At 41.4% G+C, this 23,009-nt stretch overlaps 2 protein-coding genes across 2 annotated transcripts in view; both read left to right on the top strand.

Moving 5' to 3' along the window:
• Positions 1 to 9,357: 9,357 nt before the first annotated feature.
• On the top strand, positions 9,358 to 16,712 carry dlb (deltaB). Its single transcript, XM_019857698.1, has 7 exons — positions 9,358 to 9,630; positions 9,709 to 9,948; positions 10,042 to 10,099; positions 10,188 to 10,445; positions 12,861 to 13,222; positions 14,152 to 14,368; positions 15,264 to 16,712. Exons 1-7 carry the CDS (start codon positions 9,580 to 9,582, stop codon positions 15,959 to 15,961), a joined length of 1,884 nt encoding a protein of 627 aa, XP_019713257.1. The 5' UTR covers positions 9,358 to 9,579; the 3' UTR covers positions 15,962 to 16,712.
• Positions 16,713 to 20,170: 3,458 nt separating this feature from the next.
• ppp1r14aa (protein phosphatase 1, regulatory (inhibitor) subunit 14Aa) overlaps positions 20,171 to 23,009 on the top strand; it is a 7,005-nt gene continuing 4,166 nt past the window's right edge. The window contains exons 1-3 of the mRNA XM_019857781.1: positions 20,171 to 20,640; positions 21,762 to 21,842; positions 22,250 to 22,282. Of these exons, the coding sequence (XP_019713340.1) occupies positions 20,437 to 20,640; positions 21,762 to 21,842; positions 22,250 to 22,282 (318 nt within the window). The 5' untranslated portion in view covers positions 20,171 to 20,436. The remainder of the gene's footprint in view (positions 20,641 to 21,761; positions 21,843 to 22,249; positions 22,283 to 23,009) is intronic.

Genomic DNA, 23,009 nt, shown 5'->3' with positions numbered 1-23,009 from the left:
CTCATTGCCACTGACTAATCAATTACGCCTTCAATTGTGTCAACAATACAAAAAAGCGGGGGATTCTGTTTGCAAGTTGTCCTTGTGTCTCCCTTGGTTTAAACAGCTGCTGTAGCTGCCCTGGTGTGATGCAGCTGAATAGAAGTTGAACATTGTGCTGCAGCTTCCTGCATAGCTGGAAGGCAGCTAGTGTCTCGCTGGGTGGGGTCCTGAATAGGCAGCTGTATTCACTTGTGAAATGGTCTTTTCCATTAGCTCGTTAGGGAACCCTTAAACACTGGACGTTGAGCCTCGATGAAAAGATATCATTCACTCGGACTGCCTGTAAAACAGCATTGTTGTGAATTTTACACTAACTCTTTTTCCCCTCTGTGAATTAAAAAGTACTCCCCCCCCCAAAAAAAAACTTGCTTCAACCCTTTCATACACCCTGCAACCTGATAACATGATAAACTGTCCACTGTAGTAACCGCGGTCCCTGAAAAGGGTTCACATATACCAAATTTATAGTTCTGAGTTATTTTATTGTCTTGCAACTGATCTTAAAACTGATGTTTTATATGGTTGTTTTTGCTTCACATCATTTCAAGAAAGCCTAATATGACATAAGCAAAAAATGCAGCTTCATGCAAAATAGTCATGCAATTTTAACACATAACAATGGACAAAGTCAGTACCAAACCAAATCATTTTGCTGAAAGCGCCACCATTTCGTTAAAGCTGAAAGAACTTGTTGACATCTGGCTGAAAGAGACGTGAATTTAGAGGGGTCTGGTATAAAGTGGGGAAATATAAATATCGATCTATCCTTCCACAAGTTTCCTCCCTCCTTCTGTCGCCACAGTTGACCCCTGTGCCCTTTCCTTCTCTTCAGTTGTTACGCCTGCTGTTTGCGTGCCCTCCATCCTCCCAGTGCCTCCTTTCATCTCCCATCTGCTGCAGAAGCTGCTGCAGGAGTGTCTGGATTGGGGGCGAGGAAAGGTGGGACCGAGGCGTGGGGAGGCGGAGGGGGGTGTCTCTGTCTCAAAAGAATAATTGTGCATCTGCTGCTTATAGCCAAACAGTTCTCTTCCACTACCCACTGTTGTATTAGGAAGGGGCAGGAACTCAGAAATCTTTTGTTGGGTTGCCTTGAAATTGTTTTTCCTTTTTGAAACGCTTCAATTGAAAGAAAAAAAAAACCCACAATGCAAGCATAGGTATGATACCAATATTTAAAACAAGATCCCAATAAAGTAATATTTGGTAATATGTTGTGTTTTGTAAATTTTCATTAATCCAGACATTTATAAGTAAAATAGTCTTTTCTTTCATGATATTTAACCCTTCCAGGGACAGTGGTCACTACAGTGGACGGCTTATCATGATATCAGGTTACAAGTTATTATAATTGGTGCATGAAAGGGTTAATTCAGTCATCTTATTCCTACATGTCATTACTTCACTCCTGTGAGTTTGTCAGTGCTACACAAAAGCCCCCACAAGATGTGTTATTTGTGAGCAATGCTTTAATGCAGTGGTCCCCAAACTACGGCCCGCGGGCCGGATCCGGCCCGCCTCCGCATTTGGTCCGGCCCCCTGAAAATACCACAGAGTATTTTGATTTTGATTTATTTTTCATCGATGTGGATGATCATGAAGTTGGGCTTTTGCAATAAAATGTTCCTTAGTTCTGAACCGTTTTCATTATTAACTATTAATTAGCAACTATTTCATAAACACAGATACAATAAGGTGACATTTGGTGCATCTTTCTGTGCCGTTATCTGGCAACGCCAGAAAAAAAAAATCCGAAACCGGCCCCTCTCTCAGAGAACGGGATCATGGCGAAAAGGTTCGGTAAGAGAAAAATAGAATGCAGGGTATTTAACCCAAAGTGGACAAACGATGTTTTTGTTTTTGTTTCTTTCAGCGCAAAGAAACGTCTGTCAGTCTCATCTGTCAAGAGGCGGCTTCATTTTGTGTGGGTTTCTGGAAAACAATCCATTTTTACATTTCCGTACTCTTGCGGTCACCCTTTTTCTGTTCCAGACTGACCCCGGCCCCCCCATCACAGAAGCGAAAGCTTATGCGGCCCTCACAGGAAAAAGTTTGGGGACCGCTGCTTTAATGACTAGCTAGAATGTCGCTGAGTAGCATTAATGGGCTACTTTGGGTTTCACGGGGGATGACAGACCATTCTGACTCGGGATGTTGGATGGTGATGTGAAAATGGTAAACACAACTTCTGAATCCAAACCCTCATCAAAATATGAATGTTCCCAATTTCCTTCTTGGCACATAGCGGTAAGCTATTGACAGATTTATCACGGATCTTTGTGAAAAAAGTCATTTCAATTACGTTTGCACAGCAACATACATTTCCCTGTACCTGAAAGGGTTAAGATGGTGAAGGGGAGGGGGCGGGGGCAATGTTTAAAATTGCCCCAAATTTTGGTGTATGTGCCCTTCTGCTTTGTTGCTCCAACCAGATGACTTTGAAGAAGAGCTAACACAATATAGCCCAAGGAAATAAGAATTACATGGTTGAGTACTTGCTCGCAATTTTTTAACAAATGTCACTATAGAGCAGGAGTCTCAAACTCAATTTATGTGGGGGGACTACTTGTCTGGATGTGCCAAGTCTTTTTTTTTTATTGCCCTTAATCCCAAAAGGGCCTCAAAGGGCTTCACAAACCCACAGTTTGTGTCTGGGTTGCATTAAAATGTTAAAAAAAAAACCTTCTCAATCTTTATTAACCCTTTCATGCACCTTGTTACCTGATTACACGGTAAGCTGTCCACTGTAGTAACCGCCATCCCTGAAAGGGTTAATAACAGTTCAGAACATTAACAGTTCTTCAGAAGGTTAGGGTTAGGTGACCCGGTCTTCTTTCTCACCTGCCTGGGACTTTGCATACTCCTCAACATGTTTAGTTGAGTGATGATGTCTGATTTCATGAGCACCGTAAATTTCTCTGTGCATTCAAGACATGACGAGTGCACCTGAGCTAAAAAAAAAAAAAAAAAATCCATTGTATGTTTTTCTTGAAATTGGCTATTCTCGTTGCTAACCTTTCTGTTCACTTTTCTGAGAAACACATGACTGGGACTGAGTGATAGGATATCTTTTATTTCCACTTGGTGTCACTTCAGACTTATGGTTTGTCCAAAACTGTCATGAGTCTGAGCTACGGTATCCTGTGAGAGATACACACACACACACACACACACACACACACACACACACACACACACACACACACACACACACACACACACACACACACAGCACCCAAGGCAATGATATGGGTAAAAAAAAACTCGGGGGCTGTACGAACATTAAACTTTAATATGAAGTAGGAAGCCGCAAAATATCATTCTGCGGGCTGCAAATAACTCCCTAGACAAGAGAAATGTAGAATATACAGTTTGTCTTTGTGTTTGATGCCCCAGTCCCCTGATTTGCCTCACAATACACGTCCTCGACACTCGGTGGCCCCCATTCACTGAACTTATAAATCTGCTCACTGGGGTTTCATGGGCCTCTCGCATTTTGGTGCCCAGCACTTCTTAATTGTCTGGTATCTTCAAGAGATCCACCATTCAACCAAATGACACGCACGCATATGACGCTGACTGCATACATTCACGGGCACACACGCGCATCATCACCCACGAGACCGCCCGAAGAACGCCGGCCATCGTCTCAACATCAGACAGTAAGAAAGGGCTGTGGACGTGGCCACGGCAGGCTGACTTTTCCCTCGAGAGCCCGCTTGGGTCAGGTTTGTTGAAACTCCCCCTTTTCCTTCATCTGTCCTAAGGGAGAAGGTTTTCAAGCTGCTCTCGGTGAGGCAGATGCTGGCCTCTCTAATGGGAGGTCCGTGGGGGCGGGTGACATGACTCCGCTGCGATTCCCATGCCCCATGGCACGCTCATGTCACACTCCTTGCAAGTAATACATATGACAACAGAGAGGCTGCATTGTCCATCTGCGCAGCTGACGCAAAGACGCACCGAGGCTCACCCTCTCCAGAGATATGGATCAGGCACTGTGGATAAATGAACACCTGATATAAAGCCTTCAATGACACATGCTGTAATATCTGACAACAACATATTAACTTTTACAGTGCACAAACATGCACGCTTAAAAGTTGCAAATACAGTGGGGAAATAAATTATTCGATGCTATGGTAAAGTTATAATTTTGCGAAATTACATTTGAGGCACAGGAGAGGCAGCCCGGTGGTCGACTGGTTAGCACGTCGGCTTCACAGTGCAGAGGTGCAGGGTTCGATTACTGCTCCGGCCTTCCTGTGTGGAGTTTGCATGTTCTCCCCGTGCCTGCGTGGGTTTTTTCCGGGTACTCTGGTTTCCTCCGACATTCCAAAAACATGCATGGCAGGTTAATGGAACACTCTAAATTGTCCTTAGGCGTGATTGTGTGCACAGATGGTTGTTCATTTCTGTGTGCCCTGCGAATGGCTGGCAACCAGTTCAGGGTGTCCCCCCCATCTACTGCCCAAAGACAGCTGGGATAGGCTCCAGCGACCCTTGTGAAGATAACCGGATCAGAAAATGGATGGATGGATGGTCAGAGAACACAAGCCCTGCTAGGAAAGTCAAAGGTTCAGCTCCATCCACAGGTTCTCTATCGGTTGAGATCTAAAGACTGACCAAGTCCCTCCAACCTTAATGTGCTTCGTCTTGAGCCACTCTTTACTGTGATAGTGTTTTGGGTAATTTTCATCAAGGAACATTTATCCACAGCCACAATGTGTTGCCAACGTTTTTTTTGAGTGACTGGGATCCATTTGGCGTCGACCTCACAGTGCAGTGGTCGTGGGTTCGATCCCGGCTCTGGCCTCCCTGTGTGGAGTTTGCATGTTCTCCCCGGGCCTGCGTGGGTTTTCTCCGGGTACTCCGGTTTCCTCCCACATTCTAAAAACATGCATGGCAGGCTGATTGAACGCTCAAAATTGTCCCTTGGTGTGAGTGTGAACGCGGGAGGTGGTTTGTCTCTGTGTACCCTGCGATTGGTTGGCAACCGGTGCAGGGTGTCCTCCGCCTACTGCCCGAAGACAGCTGGGGTAGGCTCCAGCACCCACCGCGACCCTTGTGAGGATAAGCGGATCGGAAAATGAATGGATGAATGAATGAGATCCATTTGCCCCCAGGAACAGGTTCCGTCCATGTACTTTGATCCTGTTTCATTTACCTTTCACGTGATTATCCTCACTCTCCAAGGCAAGATTTTGAATGGAGATCCTGACCAAGAGCAAATGGTTGTTATTTTTGTGTGTCTAGCAATTTCAAATATCGCTTACTGTAGCTGTCACCTTCTCACCCAGCACTTTGCTCATTTGTGATTTGTCTTGTCCATGGTGATATGGAAAAAAATGGAGTGAACAAATTCCTGGAACAAGAGATACACATTGAAGAGTTGCGATCAAGAGTAATTGGTTGTGCACCAGCCAATCCGTGGGAGCCATAACTCTGGCTACATTGCAAAATACCGATAAGATTTATACATTTTATAATCTATTACCCTGTGATTCGCTGGCAACCAGTTCGGGGTGTCCCCCACCTACTGCCCGAAGACAGCTGGGATAGGCTCCGGCACGCGCCACGACCCTTGTGAGGAGAAGCGTATCAGAAAATGGATGGATGGATGTTCTATTACCATAATTAATAAATAACAGCAAAATTGTATCCTACTAATTAATAGTGTGTCCCCCGTCATGGGCCATATTCACATTCAAATGTCGCACAAAGCACAGTTTAAGTGTGCTCATGGGTAGAGTTTTCTTTATTTTGGTATTTTGCTAGACTTTGCACAGGTAGAATTGGGCATTAAAAAAACAGTTGTGCCGTTGTAGGATGGATTGTAGTCTTTCTTTCTTTCTTTTTTATTGTTTATTTCGAATACTTTTGCACTGTACTGTGCATTTTTATGTCATGAAACAAGTACTAAATAATTTTGTACTGTATTGCGTGTTTTTAGGTTATGAAAAGGGTACTGAACGGAGGACCCCTGAACCCATAAATTAAGTTAAATCTTACTTCCTCTGTATCAGTGTGTGCAGATCACTAATGATGTTTTTGGCTTGTGGAAGTTGGCTGAAACATGTCGGCTCTCTAGCCCTGTGAGGGTGAATTTGAAATTTGATTGGTTGCAGAAACAGCACCGTTGCTCATATGCTTTAAGTTATATCCCCTACCGATTTTGAACATCCTGGTCAGATTATTTTGAATTCCAGGCTCATATCTGATAACTGTTGCAGATAAATAAATACAATGTAGTAGAGCACGTGTTAAAGTCTACATTAGAAATGTAGGCCAGTGCTTCAGATTGTATTTAGGTTAGCCACCTTAACCGTTTTGCCTCACTCTTCTGTTTTATTGTTTATGTTGTAAGGAAGCCGGTCAGTGTAGGTAGGCACGCGTCGCCCCCTCCCCTCCCCCCCCCTTATTAGAATATCAACAGGGTCACCCCCCCTCCCCCACTTCAACAATCACCACACGTGCACGTTGCACTATGCTTATCCTCGAGTAGCTGGAACACAAGATAAGATCCCGCAACTTGACGTCTGAGAGCAAGGGTACAACCTGGATTGGCCCGCATCCAATCATAATATTGTTTTGCTAAATCCTTCATCAATTGCCTTTTTCTGAAACGTCATTTTATTATGAAACGTCAATTATTATATAATATAATACAATATAATATAATATAATGATGTCAAATAAAAGCGGTTTCAGTGAGTAACTCCACACACTCCAAAGAGTTTCTTCCAATTTTAGCAAGGATGAACCAGCTTTATAGTATGTAAACAACAGATGAGGTGTGTTTAACCTCCACCACCTCGTGCAAACGACAGGTGCTGCAACGGCCTGCCCACCCGGGTGCTCCCTTGAAAAAGTGGATTTGGTGTATGCTTGTATGCGTTGGGGAGGGGGCGGGGGGTGATATGAGTGTGTGTGTGTGTGTGTGTGTGTGTGTGTGTGCGTGCGCGCGTTGGGGTCATGCTCTGGGAAACAATAGCCGGGTTGGCGCCGCACACGACCGACCATGTGCCGTTGATTTTCATACAGCTGTTCGCCTGGGGGCCAGACAAAGGTAACGTGATACGCGCGCGCACACGCGCCCGCGCGCACGCACGTACGCGTGCTTGAAGGCGTCTAAATAGCATCTCGCCGCACAATACGGTCCTATCCAGGGACCTGCCGCCACCCCCTTTTGTCTCCCCCACGCGTCAGAGCAATTATAAGGTTTAGTGCTGAACAAAAAAAAAGGGAGGACCATGTGCCATCCCTTCTGGTCTTTGTTTACTGGCCCCCAACAATAGGAAAGAAAGAAAGAAAGAAAGAAAGAAAGAAAGAACGTGTTGAGCTGGCAATGTGGAGTAAAATATTTTGACTGGCAAATACGTTTGAACATACGCGCAAGTACGTTCAAATGTAAGTGTGTTCGAAAATATTTGCGAATGATTTTGAATATTTGCGAATGAGTTCGAGTGTACAGTATTCGCAAATACCAAATGTAGCATTTTCCCATAATGCCACGGGGTATTGGCTTGCGCAAGCATTATGGGGAAAAATTCCAAATGTAAATCATGCACTGCAGCCATAATAAAAAAAAAAATCAAATTAAGAATAAACAACGTTTACTTAGTTATCTTTTAACATATTGCTATTGGTAAAATTAGATTTAAGTTTTTTTCCCATAATGCCACAAGGTATGCGCATGTGGAAGTCACTACCTCGCCATTGCAGAAAAATGCTACTTTGGAACATTTAGCCGACAAATACGTTTGAACGTATTTTCCAGTCAAATATATTTTTCCACATTGCCAGCACCACGCTTCCAAAAGAAAGAAAGAAAGAAAAAATACTAAAAGGTGTGGTTGATGATTACTTTTCAACATGTTAATTAAAATAAAAGATACGGAAAATCGCTAGGCTCATTCCTAAATTTCACGTTTAACATTTTTTTGGGGGGTTCAGACACTGCATTTCCATGTATTCATTTGTATTCAACAAATCCATAAACAGACACACTCTTTGCATTAGCAAATCATGTTTTTACAAAAGGTGAGTGTAGAAAGTTGTGCGAGTGTGGGAGTCAGCGATGTCACTCTTAATGAGTAAAGCATTCGTTGAGTAAAAAAATAAATAAAAATAAAAAAACAGAAAGCGGCCAGTGGCATAGCTTACGTTTGTCATCGACATATTTGTGAGAAAGCCTCAAAAAGGTACGGTGGACCAGGCAGCAAAAACATCATTTAATGAAATAATTTAGAGTGAGTTCGGAAATTAAGGCCACTTTGTCCTATTATGAAACATAAACTTGAGGATATTATATTATATATTATTAGTTTAAAAGTATTAAATTAAGTAACATGTACCTTTTCAACTCTTTTTTTAATCGCATATTGTGATGAAAAGTGTCAGTCACGTCACTCTCCACTTGATCGTAGTTTGGACATTATAAGATAGCGAATAAGTAAAGCCCCAAATTTATGAACGATTCTGATTATTACAAACTTCCCATTTGCTTTAAATTGATTACTGGACAAGTCAATCGGGGCCGATTCACAACATAAAACGTGGCATAAACCCTTCGCCAAAACTTGGGCTAATTTAACTCGTGTCACAAATCTCTATTCAATGATCTGATCTCTTTCGATATATAGGTGGTGGTTTGACTTTTTTGTAATACAGTGATCCCTCGCTCTAACGCGGTTCACTTTCCGCGGCTTCGCTGTTTCACTGATTTTTTTAGTGCATTTTTTTTAAATGCTTTTAACCCTTTAAATCAGAACGCATAGGCGGCGCCACGTGTCAACAGTACAGTATTTCCAAAAACTATTATAGTTGTTGAAAACGTTTGTTTTTTTTTTTTTGTAATTGGGCACGAAAACAGGTTTTGATCTTTGATTTCATTGTATATATAGTTAAGTATTGTATAATAACTGTAAAAAAAATAATGTTCACTACTTCGCGGATTTCACTTATCACTGGTACTTTTTGGAACGTAACCTCCGCGATAAACGAGGGATTACTGTATACCCTCATAGTATGTAACGTGTTATGATCTCAGGTTTTGGACAAGTGTGACAGCGGTTTGGGCAACGTGTGCATGTCTGATGTTGCTCACCGTGGTCCAAGAAACACTCAGAGAGTTTACGTGGAATGCTCAGACACATGGAAAATTAGAGGGAACAATAGTCCAGATGTATCGTGGGTTGTCTAAATCCCCAGGCAGACCCGTACCGTGTCAGGCTGCTCCCCTGAGGTCTGCTCCGGCTCCACCTCCTTGGCCGTGACGCGCGCCATGGTGGGATATAAAAACCAATCTTTACGCAGCAGAAATCAAAACAAAGTAGAGTGCGGAGGGAAGATAGTGTTAGCGAGAAAAGAGGAAAAACCACGCAAAGGGCACTAAAGGGATCGGATAGTTCAGCGTAATTCGTGTTTTGGGGGATTGGTATACGTTTCGGGGATTTTTGTGGAATTACTGCGCACGACGAATGACTGCATCCACTTAAATTTGGGAAGCAAGGAACAAACAAAAAAAAAGTCTGAGAGGAAATGGCACATGTACACCTGAGATACCTTTTGGCTTGGTCGTTGGTGAACATTGTAAGTGGATTTATTAAACTGGAGTCATTTTAACCGCGCGCAGATTTGTGTTTATGTTATTCTGATCTGTCGTTTCAGGTGTTATCTTCCGGAGTGTTTGAGCTGAAAATCAATTCATTCCACACGGCACAGCGCATTTGCAGGAGACATCGGGACTGTCACATATTTTTTAGAATTTGCCTCAAGCACCCGGAAGATGTTATCTCTGCAGAGCCGCCGTGCACGTTTGGGACCGGCCAAACTAATGTCATCAGGGCGGATCACACGTCAATCTCCAGCAGTGCCCCAATCAGGGTGCCTTTCCACTTCAAATGGCCGGTAAATGCAACATCGCGAAAAAATAACGAAATCAGCGGAGACAAGGGGGACATCAGATGAAATCGTTCATGTATCCTGTCAAAAATGTTTCAGGGGACATTTTCGTTGATCATTGAGGCTTGGAACGCAGAATCCCCAACTGAATACACAGGTATCCTCCATTTTTTTGGTTGAAGGTGAAATTGTAACTTTATTGTGAATGTGTGTTTTTTTTAATCAATTCCAACTTCTGTATGCAGACAACCAAAACAATCTGGTCAATCGCCTGGCGACCAGGAGGAGACTCGCCATCGGGGAGGATTGGTCCCAGGATGTGCACTTCGGAGAGCAGAGTGAACTGCGTTATTCTTACCACGTCTTCTGTGACGAATACTACTTCGGAGACGGATGTGCCGAGTACTGCAGGCCGCGGGATGACACACTGGGACACTACACCTGTGACGACGAGGGCAACCGCATCTGCCTGGAGGGCTGGAAAGGAAACTACTGCTCTGAACGTAAGTGGCTGCTCAGTCATTCGCATGCGCAAACACACACCCAGCAGTTCTACATGGGTGAGTTGTTGAATAATATTGATGACCTGCTTCAAGTCCATGCGCTTGCTATACACTCTTTTATCCTGACTCGTGGGATGATTTTGGAGACAAAACTGGGCAGTTGACATCACTGGGTTATTACAAGTGAAGTGTGATCAAATTCTACGATAGTTAACATCAAGAACACAGGTGTCAAACACAGGTCCCGGGGGCCCGACACGGCCTGCCACAACCTTTGATGTGGACAGGCAATGTCAATCATGTGCATTGAGTAGCCCGACACGTTTCTTGCAAAAATAGCAAAAATTGCAAGTTGTCTTTTTGACTTTAAATAACCTTGAGACATTGCAAGCATTTTTGTCAGCACCCCCCGACCCCCCTTTAAAATAAACTGAACTCTAGTAGTAATTTTTTACAGGCTTTTGATTTCAAAACTGGTTATCCATCAATTTGTTGTGCATATGTGATAATTTCAGGTGATCATACATTTATTTGGGTTCAGTCATGATGGTCCTCCATGCATTGTGACAAAATAAATTTGACACCCCAGATCTATAACTCCACTATACTAGTTGCATGCCACAATTGTCAAAGCACTAGTAATTTTTATTCCACTACTGCCTTTCAGTACTGTGCTTTTTTTTTAACATTTCTGCACACAAGTAGGGCAATTTTAACATAAAAGGACAATTACATGTTACTAGTGAGGCAAAAGTGTGCACTAGTTGTCACCTGTATTTTACAAGTAGGCTACTACAAGTGCTGGATGTTAACCCTTTCATGCACCCTGTAACCTGATAACATGATAAGCTGTCCAGTGTAGGAACCGCTGTCTCCGAAAGGGTTAAAATAGCAGAATTTTATAGTGTTTCACCCATACTAGTAACCACCCAGGTGTCAACTTTTGGTCAGTTTGACCTCAATAGTACTATAGTTGTCTTACTAGTATACCTGGGTTATTCTACTAGTGTGCAAAATTGTCAGTGATGGACGGTAGAACTGGAAAAAAAAAAAACATTCCCGGTACTTGTAGTGCGTCCTTGTTGTAAGAGTAGTGCAATGACTTGGCTTCCCAAAGAGGACAAAGACCAATCTAGTGCATGCTCAAACCTGCAGTCCAATAAGTAGTTCATAGTGCACACGACTGATGTAAGTATACCGTGTGTATATTCGTCCTCTTATGTTTCCAAACTATTCCACAAGGACCATTACACCTAATTAAGTCAACCCAACTAGTATGCTTACGATAGTCTCTCAAGGGGAAATTGAAATGACTCTTTGCTGTATATTTTTGCTGCACACTGCATAAAACCCGACAACACATGTGCAGGCATGCATGCAAGGAGAGATGTCTGAGTGAAAGGAGCATCTAAATAGCAGCCAGGAGGCAAACTAACATTTTTCCAACAACTTGCTGCTGTTTTTTTTTTTACTTCGCACAAAATGTCTTAAACTGTGGCCCAAATCATTTCAGATGAGGAACTGCCATCCTCATAAGGAATAGCTCTCATCTTAACAACGACAGTACACTACTGCAAACCAACAATGTTAAATGAGCGCCTCTCTGTCACATGCTTCTTATGCGATCAAAGCCAGAATAGAGTTGAACATGATATCATTTTTATCACAATGAGTAATCCTGAAAATAGTGGACACCAGCAATGTACAAGACAAACAAATGACAAAATACGGTTGAAGGCAGCAAAAAGCAGGAAGCATGACAACCACACACGAATTAAATCGTGTATATTGCATTGCGTTATTTTGTGCAAATGGACCCTGATGAGTGTCCAATTTGTAGTTCATTGAGACAATCAGGAATGGTTATTTTGTTTCAATTCAAAGTTAATTATGTTCACCCTTTCAGGGACAGTGGTTACTACAGTGGACAGCTTATCCTCTTATCGGGTTACAGGGTGGATGAAAGGGTTCATTGAGACAAAAGTTCATCCTTCTTGGGGAAACTTGACACAACATGTAATCAAGTGTGTTGTTATATCTGGACCCCCCCCAAAGAGAAACTTGAAACTGTAGTTTTTTTTTTTTTTATGTTAATGACAAGTTGTAAAGTTTTTTTCCCCATCTGCCTTATGTTTTCTGCTGCAATAACAAAAAAGGCATTGGGGTAGCACAGACTTAAAATAGAAAAAAAAAACATTTTCAAGGTTATCTGTTTGCATACAGTGAGGAGATTTTAAGAAGAAGAAGAAAGCATCCCCAGGCAGTGTGCCTGCCAGCTGCTTAGCTTAATACTTAACTAACAGTGAAGTCTGGAAGGATGGTGGGGGTCAGACAGGGGGCCCCTAAATGTATGTATAAGATGTAAGGCGTGCCTATTGTAATCACACACCCTCTCCTCTCTCCCCTCCCCCTTAGCCATCTGCTCGGCGGACTGCAGTGAGAGGCACGGCTACTGTGAGGCCCCAGGGGGCTGTAAATGTCGCATGGGTTGGCAGGGTCCCTCCTGCAGCGAGTGCGTACGCTACCCGGGCTGCCTCCACGGCACCTGCAGCCAGCCGTGGCAGTGTAACTGTCAGGAGGGCTGGGGGGGCCTCTTCTGTGACCAGGATCTTAACTACTGCACCAACCACAAGCCGTGTTCCCATGGTGCAACCTGCACCAATACTGGTCAGGGAAGCTACACTTGTACCTGCAGGCCTGGTTATGGGGGCACTAACTGTGAGATGGAAACCAATGAGTGTGACAGCAACCCCTGCAAAAATGGAGGCAGCTGCAATGTAAGTTTCCCATGTAAAAAAGTGTATTCATTCTAAAGCAGACTCATATAAAAAAAAGATTATTCCCAAGCAGACTCATTAAAAAAATATTATTCTACTGCGATAATCCAACTGTTTAGTGCAATGGTCAAAGGGCACCCGTTCTCCAATAAATAAATAAAAATCAATGTTAATGTTAGTATGATAAGTTAAAATAGCATCCCTGGTTTTGGATACATTATTTGAAGAAGTGGTTAAGTATACAGGTGGAATCTAATTTCACACATTATTGCGAGATTTAACACTTTCCAGTAATATAACTGGATTATACTGAACTTTTCATGTTTATGCTCTTCATTTGAAAATATATCTGTACTTTCTACTCCACGCTTTGTCAAAATAGGCAAAAAAAAAAGACTTAAATAGAGTCACCAAGTGCTCTGCAAGTTGCCAGAAGATGGAAACAATTTTTTGGACAGAGAAGTGTTTTGTTTTGTTTTTGTGCCGAATTATCAAAAGAGATATTGAATTTAGACAATTAAAACTAATTTTCACTTTTGTCCTGAAGTACATTGACTTTTAACAGAGTTGGATAAGTACTATATTTAGAGTACTGCAGAGTATAGCTCTTTTGCACAAGGATCTGTACTTATACTGAAAAGAAGAGTGTGAGTACTTTTGTCAGCTCTATAACAGTACCAGACTTTTATTCCTATGCTGACTGAAAATTAGGTCAATTATTTGAAAAAGCAATTTAAGTAAATAACACAGATAGCTTTATTTGACTCGATTGCATACAATTTGGATTCGTACTTCAATTAAATTGAAGGTCGGAAACATCGACTGAATTCTACTTTCAAGCTTACAGACAAAGGGACGAGGAAACCTCGGAATGATTCGCCCGTCTATTTAATGCTTCCAAACATTAAGGTCGACGTTTTTTTCCGCAGGACCTCGAAAACGACTACTCGTGCACCTGCCCACAAGGATTCTACGGCAAAAACTGTGAAATCATAGCAATGACGTGTGCGGATGGTCCCTGCTTCAATGGCGGCACGTGTGTGGAGACCATGACGGGGGGTTACACCTGCCGCTGCCCGCCCAGCTACACCGGCTCCAACTGTGAGAAAAAACTGGATCGCTGCAGCAATAGGCCCTGTTTAAACGGTACGATGGCGCCCCCTTGTGACTAACATATAAACCTGCAGTTTTAGAAAAATTGGTCTTTGCCTCGCTTAACCCTCAGGGTTTCTTCGAATTTATCATTTAGTTTCTTTGTTTTATTACACGCAATGTTTACTAACATTATTTAAAAAACATTCAAATACCACTTTGTACAATGTCCATATTGTACGCAAAGATAGATAGATAGATAAACTGTACCACGTTTGGCAACCGCTGATTCACATATCAATTCAAAAAATTGTTGTGGAAAACGGTTATTGGAGGTTTATCCATTTTTTCAAGCATTCCTTTGGGGTAACATTTTTTTAAATTCTTAAAACAAATTGTTTTCCTTATTGCTATTAGGGCAGTCTTTCTACAGACAGAGGAGGGTGCATCCCTGACGGAAATTAAAACGTGTTTCTTCTCTATTGTCTGAGAGGGTCTCTCTAATTCTCCAAAAAAAAAAAAAAAGAAAAAAAAAAGAATATGAATTTGTGAAAAAAAAAATAATTTGTACAAAAATGGAAAAGGATGTAATTTGTTGACAGTCGAGACTGAAATCTATTTTGTATTATTCAATCCAGTAAATAACAAGAAATTAAAATAGATAGTTTTCAGTTCAATTGGTCAAAGGTTGCCATGATTGAGCCAAAAAGAACAATATGAATTGAACAGGATATTACTGAGATATTTAAAGAGCTGAAATTGGAAATTACAACATCAGACAAAAATCCCCACCTTGTGAAGTTTCAGTATCGCATTAACACAGCTAAAATGGTTCAAAAAAGGAAGTAAGGTCGACATAAAGTAAATTGCCAGCATAGACCCAAGAGGTTGAAATGCACACACACAGCCTTTTTGTGTCTGATTCTAAACAATTGCGTTTCCCTCTCAGGTGGCGAGTGTCTGGACCTCGGCCAGAGTGTTCTCTGCCGCTGTCATGCCGGCTTCACTGGTGCCAACTGCCAACTCAACATCGATGACTGTGCCTCAAATCCCTGCCAGAATGCCGGGACCTGTCAAGATGTTGTCAATGACTACATTTGCTCCTGCACCTTAGGCTACACTGGCAAGAACTGCAGCGTGCGCTCCGACGCATGCGGAGAACGCCCTTGTCAGAACGGTGGCACTTGCTTCACTCATTTCACAGGGCCCGTATGCCAATGCCCGAAAGGATTTATGGGTCCAAGTTGTGAGTTCACACTACAGCCCAGTTTCAAGCCTGCTTTGCGCCAAACTTTCCAGCCATCTTCGGCCACGCTGACCATCTCCTGCATTCTTGCCATCCTGGTCGTTGCTCTCGTGGCCGGTATTATCTTGCTAAGGAGGCGCAGGAGGCTGCCAGGAAGGAAGCAGCTCAGCGACACAGCAGTTTACAATGACCTGGAGACGGTGAACAACTTGGGGGGAAGCGAGAGAGACTCCTTCCTCAGCTCGAACGGTCTGTTCAAGATCAGCAATAGCACAGCCCGCCTCAGCTTCGCCCCGTGTTCGGAAGGAAGGTCAGGGTACAGGCACAACCCTGTGGAGAGCAGGGCGGATTTTATATGGCGGGACGAGGCAGGACTGGGTTCACTTGCTGGCCTAAGATGAACTGAATTTGGGGAGAACACAAGAAGACAAATATTAGCACTTGTTGCTCCCTTTTCTTGATGTAAGGAGCAAAATTGACGAGTCGAAACCCACTGTACTCCAAACAATGGACTAGTCTGTAGAAGATAATTTACAAAGATTATTAAAAGAATTATACGGGGCACACCTTTCGCAGTGAAGACCCAAAGAGACAACTATTAAGAGCCATCTTTTGCAGGACCTACAACTAAAACCAAATACATGAACTTACCGTAATGAACTGCTTTGGAGAATTTGCCCCCAGGTGTATGACTTTGTTTAAATTTCATTGTCTTTTTTTTTTCAGATTGATTTTATTTTATTTTGCTTTTCAATCTTTATTTTATTTTGCTTTTCAATCTTCCTTTGCTCATTTTTTCCTTATTGTGCGCACCATCATTTTTAGACTTTATTATTTATTTATTTGAAAAACTATTGTTTAAGGCTTCACTTTGATTGTGACAGAAATATATTTATACGATGCTGAATGAGGACAAACATCATTTTTTTTTGTTTTTTTCTTTTGTTTTATGGGCAATTGAAAATAAAATATCCCAAACGTATTCATGGCAGGGGTATAAGGTTTGACTGCATTTGACTGCAAACAACATTGCCCTGTCATGTGCCAGTGTTTGCGTTCATGCCAAAGTTTGTGTGGTGTTATGTGTTTTCATTCATATTTAAGTTGATCATAATGTGGATTTGTTACGAAATAAAAGATGTTTGATATAATACAATGACGTTTGAGACAAATGCTTTACAAACAGGGGAGACTGGGGCTGGATGTCACAGTTTTTAGACTTTTATATCTTTCTTGGAATCAATACATCATTTATAAACAAAATGTGTGTGACATGGAAGACCAACGTCTCAGGTATGTACCTTTATTTTGCATTCATGTCATTGTCACATTTTATGTCAGTGCAGAATATGAGCGATCAAGTAGAGAGCGTCAACCGTGACATTTTGCCACCATAAATGGGGTAAAATGTCACACAGGATTTTGCAATTAATAAAACAAGGACCAAAATGTTGCTGTTCTATTTTTATGAAACATGAGAAAACGAACATTGGAAATAAGCCAAAGAAAAATTCATTGAATATTGCCACTGAACAAACGGAAACATAAAATGTTATGCAACATGCAGCGGATTTAAGTGCTTAGGAACTGCAGGCACGTAGGCCATGATTCTCTGTCTCAAATTCCTCTTTGTTTTGCCTTCGTCAAACTGAAAATTAAACAATAAGTTGAATTGCAAATAAGAAAGCGTTCATCATGAAACTTTAATCAGTACCGGACTGAAATGTGGACATACTGGGTTACAGTTTTCATTGGCCCAATCTCAAGTGACAACTAAAAAAGACGTGTTGGCCCAAAGTGCCATGATTGCTAATGCTAGCTGTAGTTTTAAATTAGCTTAAAACAGAACAATGACGAAGGTATGAGGAGATACCTGAATCTCTCCTCCAACGTAAAATCCACACTGCTAGGATTTTTATCTGGGAGACATTGCTTCAAAATGTACAGTTAAGTTTTTTATTTTTTACTTTGGGTTGTGCAAACTGATGAATTGGCACTCATCTCAGCTGGCAATGTGCTATTCTCTTGTCAAACTAGACTTAATCCATGTAAAGGAAGAAAACCAGCATTACCCTACTTAGCTGCGTCCTCTGGTGGAAAAAATAACACTGGACAACATTTTTTTGAAATCGGAGACGCAAGTAAACTTTTTTAGATGAATAAATGGAATTTTCTTCGGAAACGTCATAAACTTAAATTGTTACAATGCATGGTAAAATCCATATTCCTCGAGCTTTTATAGGTCAGTCTTTTTTTTAATGTAAATATCACAAAAACCTGATCTGCTAGAATAAGAGTGAAGGCATTCTTCAATCAGCATCACAAATACTTTATAAAACAATACACATCACTGATTAAATTTTGCTGTTGACCACTGTAATTGCAATGTGAGATGATTTATATCCGATTGACACCTTAAATGTGAATGATTTGCAGAAAACTATTCAATTGATTTTAACCATTTGAAATAAAATGAACATTTTAAAAGCCCCACAATTCCTAAATTTGTGAACTCAAACAAACCTATAGATTTTGGATCTTATTTTACATCATGTAAGCTGTCTTTGTTTTATGGTGCATGTGCACGCTGCCATCTACAGTGGTGACATTTGTGTGACTGCATTCATGTTGACAGTTGAGCAGAGCTTCGTTTCAGCATATTCATAGCCACAGGGTTCGAGAGCAAAGATTAAGCTTGACTTGTCACAATTTGTAAGGCACATTTTATATACTTGGCAGGGTTGTTAACAATAATCTTCTTTGTGGTATTTAAAATTGACAGGATATTTATTTAGTGTAGCAAATGAAGAAATGACAAAACTTGCTAAACTACATTCAGTTGGGTGGAGCTGAACGCTCTCGCTGCCTGCAACTCTTCTAAAGCAAAGTGATCTAAGCAATGTGTTTAACTTACCTTCAATGCCCACTGTAACGGGCATTCCCCCCATGACCTGGGCTTCGGTGGCATTCAATAGAGTGGCAGGCCATGAGAAGATTTTGGATTTAAGGGTAAGCACCCCTTATGGGAACTTTACCAAAAAGTGTTTTTTTTTTTTTCTTTTGCAAAGGCCCAGCTTGAGTGACTGACTGATTGATTGATCAATTGATTGTGACCCAACTGGTTGAGATAGATGGCTGCCCCACATTGAGTCTTTGGTCTGCTCGAGGTTTCATCCCTTCGGGGATGTTTTTCCTTGCCCCCGTCACCCGGTTACGCTTGCTCATGTGGAATTTAGTTGGGATTCATTTGAGGTGCATTTTGGGCTCAGTTAATCTTTTAATGAGTCAGATGTGTGGTGTTTGATCTGCCCCATGTGTAAAACCCCCTGAGACAACTTCTGTTTTAATTTGGTGCCATATAAATAAAAATGAATTGAATTGAATATTGATTGAGATCTCAGAGACACAAGGTGGAAAACTGACAGCAGCGACATGGACATCCATGAACCAGGGAGCATTAAGAATTGAATTGAATTGAACTGAATACAACTTTATTGTCAAACAATGATGCAATAGATTTAGAGAAGCAAGATATTCCCCATCCATCAGCGGCCGTTTTTAAAGATGATTGTTTAATGCTGTCGGTTTCAAGAAGCATTCGCGGTGAATGCGTTGTGTCTTGTGACAGTCGAGAAACCACCAGCTTTGGTCATTCAAAATTTCAACATTGAATCTTTAACAACCCATACAGTTCACGTAAGGTGTATTTTGCATTGGCCACGTCTGAGTGCACCCTAGCTTGCCACAATTCCGTATATGACCTGTTGAATTTCAACAGAGCAAACACAACAGAGAAACAGCTGCTACAAGACACCGCCATATCAGCAACACCGATCAGAGGAAAGATTTTTTCCTAAACAAATTAACAACAGCGGACCCACTCAGAACAAAGCTTATTTATTTCCATATCAAATATAAACGAGAAAATCAACTGTGGGACTCATGGGAATTTGCAGAATGCAATCCCAATAAAAGGAGATAAAAGATTTGGAAACCAAAACTAATATGGGGACCTTTAATAAGAGAGTGAAATGCTTTGTGTGCAGATTTTGTTCTCCTTTGTGTTTTTAAAACCCGTATTGTGTAGTTTGGAAGTAGTTTGTAGTAGTGGAAGATTTCATTTCAGACTGTATTTTTTAGTCTGAAATGAAATCTGCATTTAGTTTAGTGGAAGACCATTTCAGACTGTATTTTTTAGTCTGAAATGAAATCTTTCACTAAACTAAGCATTTAGTTTAGTGGCAGAGAAACTAAACAATTAGTTTAGTGGAAGACCATTTCAGACTGTATTTTTAAAAAGTTTTTATTTTTACTGTTGACGAAGTATCTGCGCTCCTACTTCAACCTCGAGGCGTTGGAGTTTTTTTTTTGGTGTGTTTTGATCAAATAATCTGTTTTGATATTTCAAAAGATTATACTTTGAAAATGATAAAAGATAAAGGCATTCTGTAAATGTTGCTTGATGCACTTTTCCTACTTTGACGCATTAGGTTTCAGAAGCTTACAGAGCGTGAGTACTTTCGCCACGTCTGATCCGATACTTTGACAACGGGGTGACATGCATAGTTTAAAGTTCACATCCTAATTTCTACACACTTTCAAAGCACGTGAAGACACGACTGCGCATTAGATACAGTAGTTTACCCAAATGGCTAGTAATGTTAAACAGTGTTAAACAAAAACCGCGAACGCTGTCGCATTAATGGGCTTCCATATATACATCCTGTGATGGAAGCACAATTTAGAGGGCAAAACATACTCCGGAACTGTGCCATGACTGAACCGTCGTCGCCTCCCAACGCTTCTCTCCACTCGTAAAAAAAAAAAAAAAAAAAAAAGAAAAACGCGAAACCAGTCAGACCAGTCTCGAGCAGACATGGCAGCCGACCGGACCGGTACAGCACTCGGGGAAAGCGGAGACGTTCATTTAATTGACGAAGAACCGTTTGAGGAACACGGCAGGTATGCCCCGAAGAGACATGCCCGGGTCACGGTGAAATACAACCGGAAAGAGCTGCAGAGACGGCTTGATGTGGAGAAGTGGATTGATGAGCGTCTGGACGTGCTCTACGCTGGTCAGGTGGGTGCGAGGAGGAGAGGCGGACCGGTGGCAAACTACCTGTGCTGTGCTGCTCTCTCTCCAGCTTAAAAAAAAAAACAACAACAACAAAAACAACCATTAGGTTTCTTATTGCTTTCTCTTACCTAAATAATTACCACAAATGTTGTTTTTGTATTGTCATTACAACTAGCTGGAGCTCGACGGTTTATGGGAGTATTTGACGGTCATGACAATCTCGTGAAACATGGAGTGTTCAAAGTGAACAGAGGTGGACACTGGGCAGGTCCTCTTCTCCTTAGAAGGCCAAGGACCCTGTCTAGCTGTAGTCCAATTCTCCCAGATCTGTATCTGTCTCAGGCCTTATTTCCTTACATGGGCTGTCTGGAACAGAGAGGCGCTTAAATGATGAGGAAAATAAGCAAGAGGAGGGAAGACAGGATGGAGAGAGATAAACATGTGAAACTGGAGGAGCCATTTGGATCACGTGTGAGGAGACGGATTCTTTTATTTTGAGCATAAAATCTTCTAATTGGTCTTGTGGCATTGATCCAAACCAGAATGGAAAAAAAGAATGGACCTGTAAAGGAGGACAATATGACACACAACAGTGCTGTATAGTAAAAATGAATCTGACCGCCCACCCCCCAATCCCCCAATCCCCATCTCAGGCAGACACAGACGATAAGTTGGTACAATAATTACAATGGCCATTTGTTCAACGAGAGGAGGCCTCTCTGGCACAGTTAGGCCGAAACAACAGTTTTATTATTCAATCCCGCAGTTTACACAAACGACTGACATGCAGTTTTCCAAAGTTTTCAGATAGTATTGAGTGAATAAAATGTCCTGTTTTTTTATGTATGTATGTGGGGAACTTTTTTCTTCTAACTTGATCCACCCAATGAAGAAAAAACAAAAACAATTAATGAATCATGAATTGTTTCAATTTGGTGTTATATTTATTGACAAAACAACCCAGTTGGTATTTTTCGAATAACTAAAAGCGAAAACATTAGTCAAAAGTTTGACTCTGATTGTTTGTTTTACTGAACCCCCCCCCCCACCCCCCACACACTCACACACGTTTTGATATGGATTGGCCTTTCTATGGTAACCTTTAACATGTTTGTGTCTTTTAGGAGGGAGATATGCCAGAAGAGGTGAATATTGATGACTTAATTGACCTACCTGATGACGTGGAGCGCATTAAAAAATTGCAGGTATATACATTTGTCTTTACTTTAAATTATTTCAGAGCGTTAGAGAGCTTTGATTGCTGATTTATGACATATAAAGCATGTTCTAAGCTTTTACACCAGTTTTTTTTTATTTTTTGACGAGCCCACATGACCTACATTAGAACATTACAGATTCATATAGAAAAGAGAGCATTGTGAGAACAAATGTCACAGAGTGACTAGAACAAGTCAAACGGTTGAATGACACAACATCAAATATTATTGCATCAAACATTATTATACTGCTTTTCTTTAAATATATTTGACTGTTAAGCACATCTTAGTGCATATTGGTTTGGTATTGGGTTGGGTTTACATGATTATGTTTAATGAGATGAAAAAACATGTTGGATACTAATGTCATTTTTCTTGTGCCCTGATTTTTACAGGAGTTGCTTCAAACCTGTAATAGTGACACAGAGGTAATATTTTGTTTTTTACATTGCATAACCAATCACAGTGCAACAATTTGATGGACATTAACATACATGGTGATTTTATTTTATCCATCCATCCTTTTTCTGTACTGGTCATCCTGTGGAAGGGTGTGGGGAGGGCTCGACTGGCCATCAAACGTAGCGGGCAGATGCCCGGTGGGCCAGCATCTTTTGCGGGTGTTGCGGTGCTGTTTAACCCTTTGATGCATAACATATGCACCCACTTCTAATGCACAACATGGGTCTAAAATGACCCGCATTCATTTTCCATGTTATTTCATCAGAGATGAAAGTCCTCCGGATTTTCCCGGAATTCCAGGTTTTTCAAATTTTTATGAAAATTTCTCCGGAGAATTGAGGAAAATAAAATTAATCATGATATTAGTTGACAACATTGGACGAAGACGCGTTTGAGTTCGTTGTATTGCTTTCACGAGCGTAGCCATATTGAGGCACTAACACTAGTAACAGTAAAGAGATTTTTGTTTGTGTAATAACGACAGAAGACAAGATGGCGTTTGACTAATGGTTTAGTAGAACGAATGGCAACTCGCAACAACAGTAGCAAGCGTCATTTTGCCACTTGGGTTATACCATCTCAACTAGAATGTGGGGGATAGTCCCCAAACAATTTTCGTCTCTTTATAAACACACCCGCTAAACCCCAGTGTAACGAATAAAAGACGCCGTCAACAAGACAGTTGTCGTAAAA

The sequence above is a fragment of the Hippocampus comes genome, unplaced genomic scaffold, assembly GCF_001891065.2.
Source record: "Hippocampus comes isolate QL1 unplaced genomic scaffold, H_comes_QL1_v1.1 scaffold248, whole genome shotgun sequence".
NCBI classification, from domain to species: Eukaryota; Metazoa; Chordata; class Actinopteri; order Syngnathiformes; family Syngnathidae; genus Hippocampus; species Hippocampus comes.
This window is presented reverse-complemented; position numbering and strand designations above follow the sequence as displayed.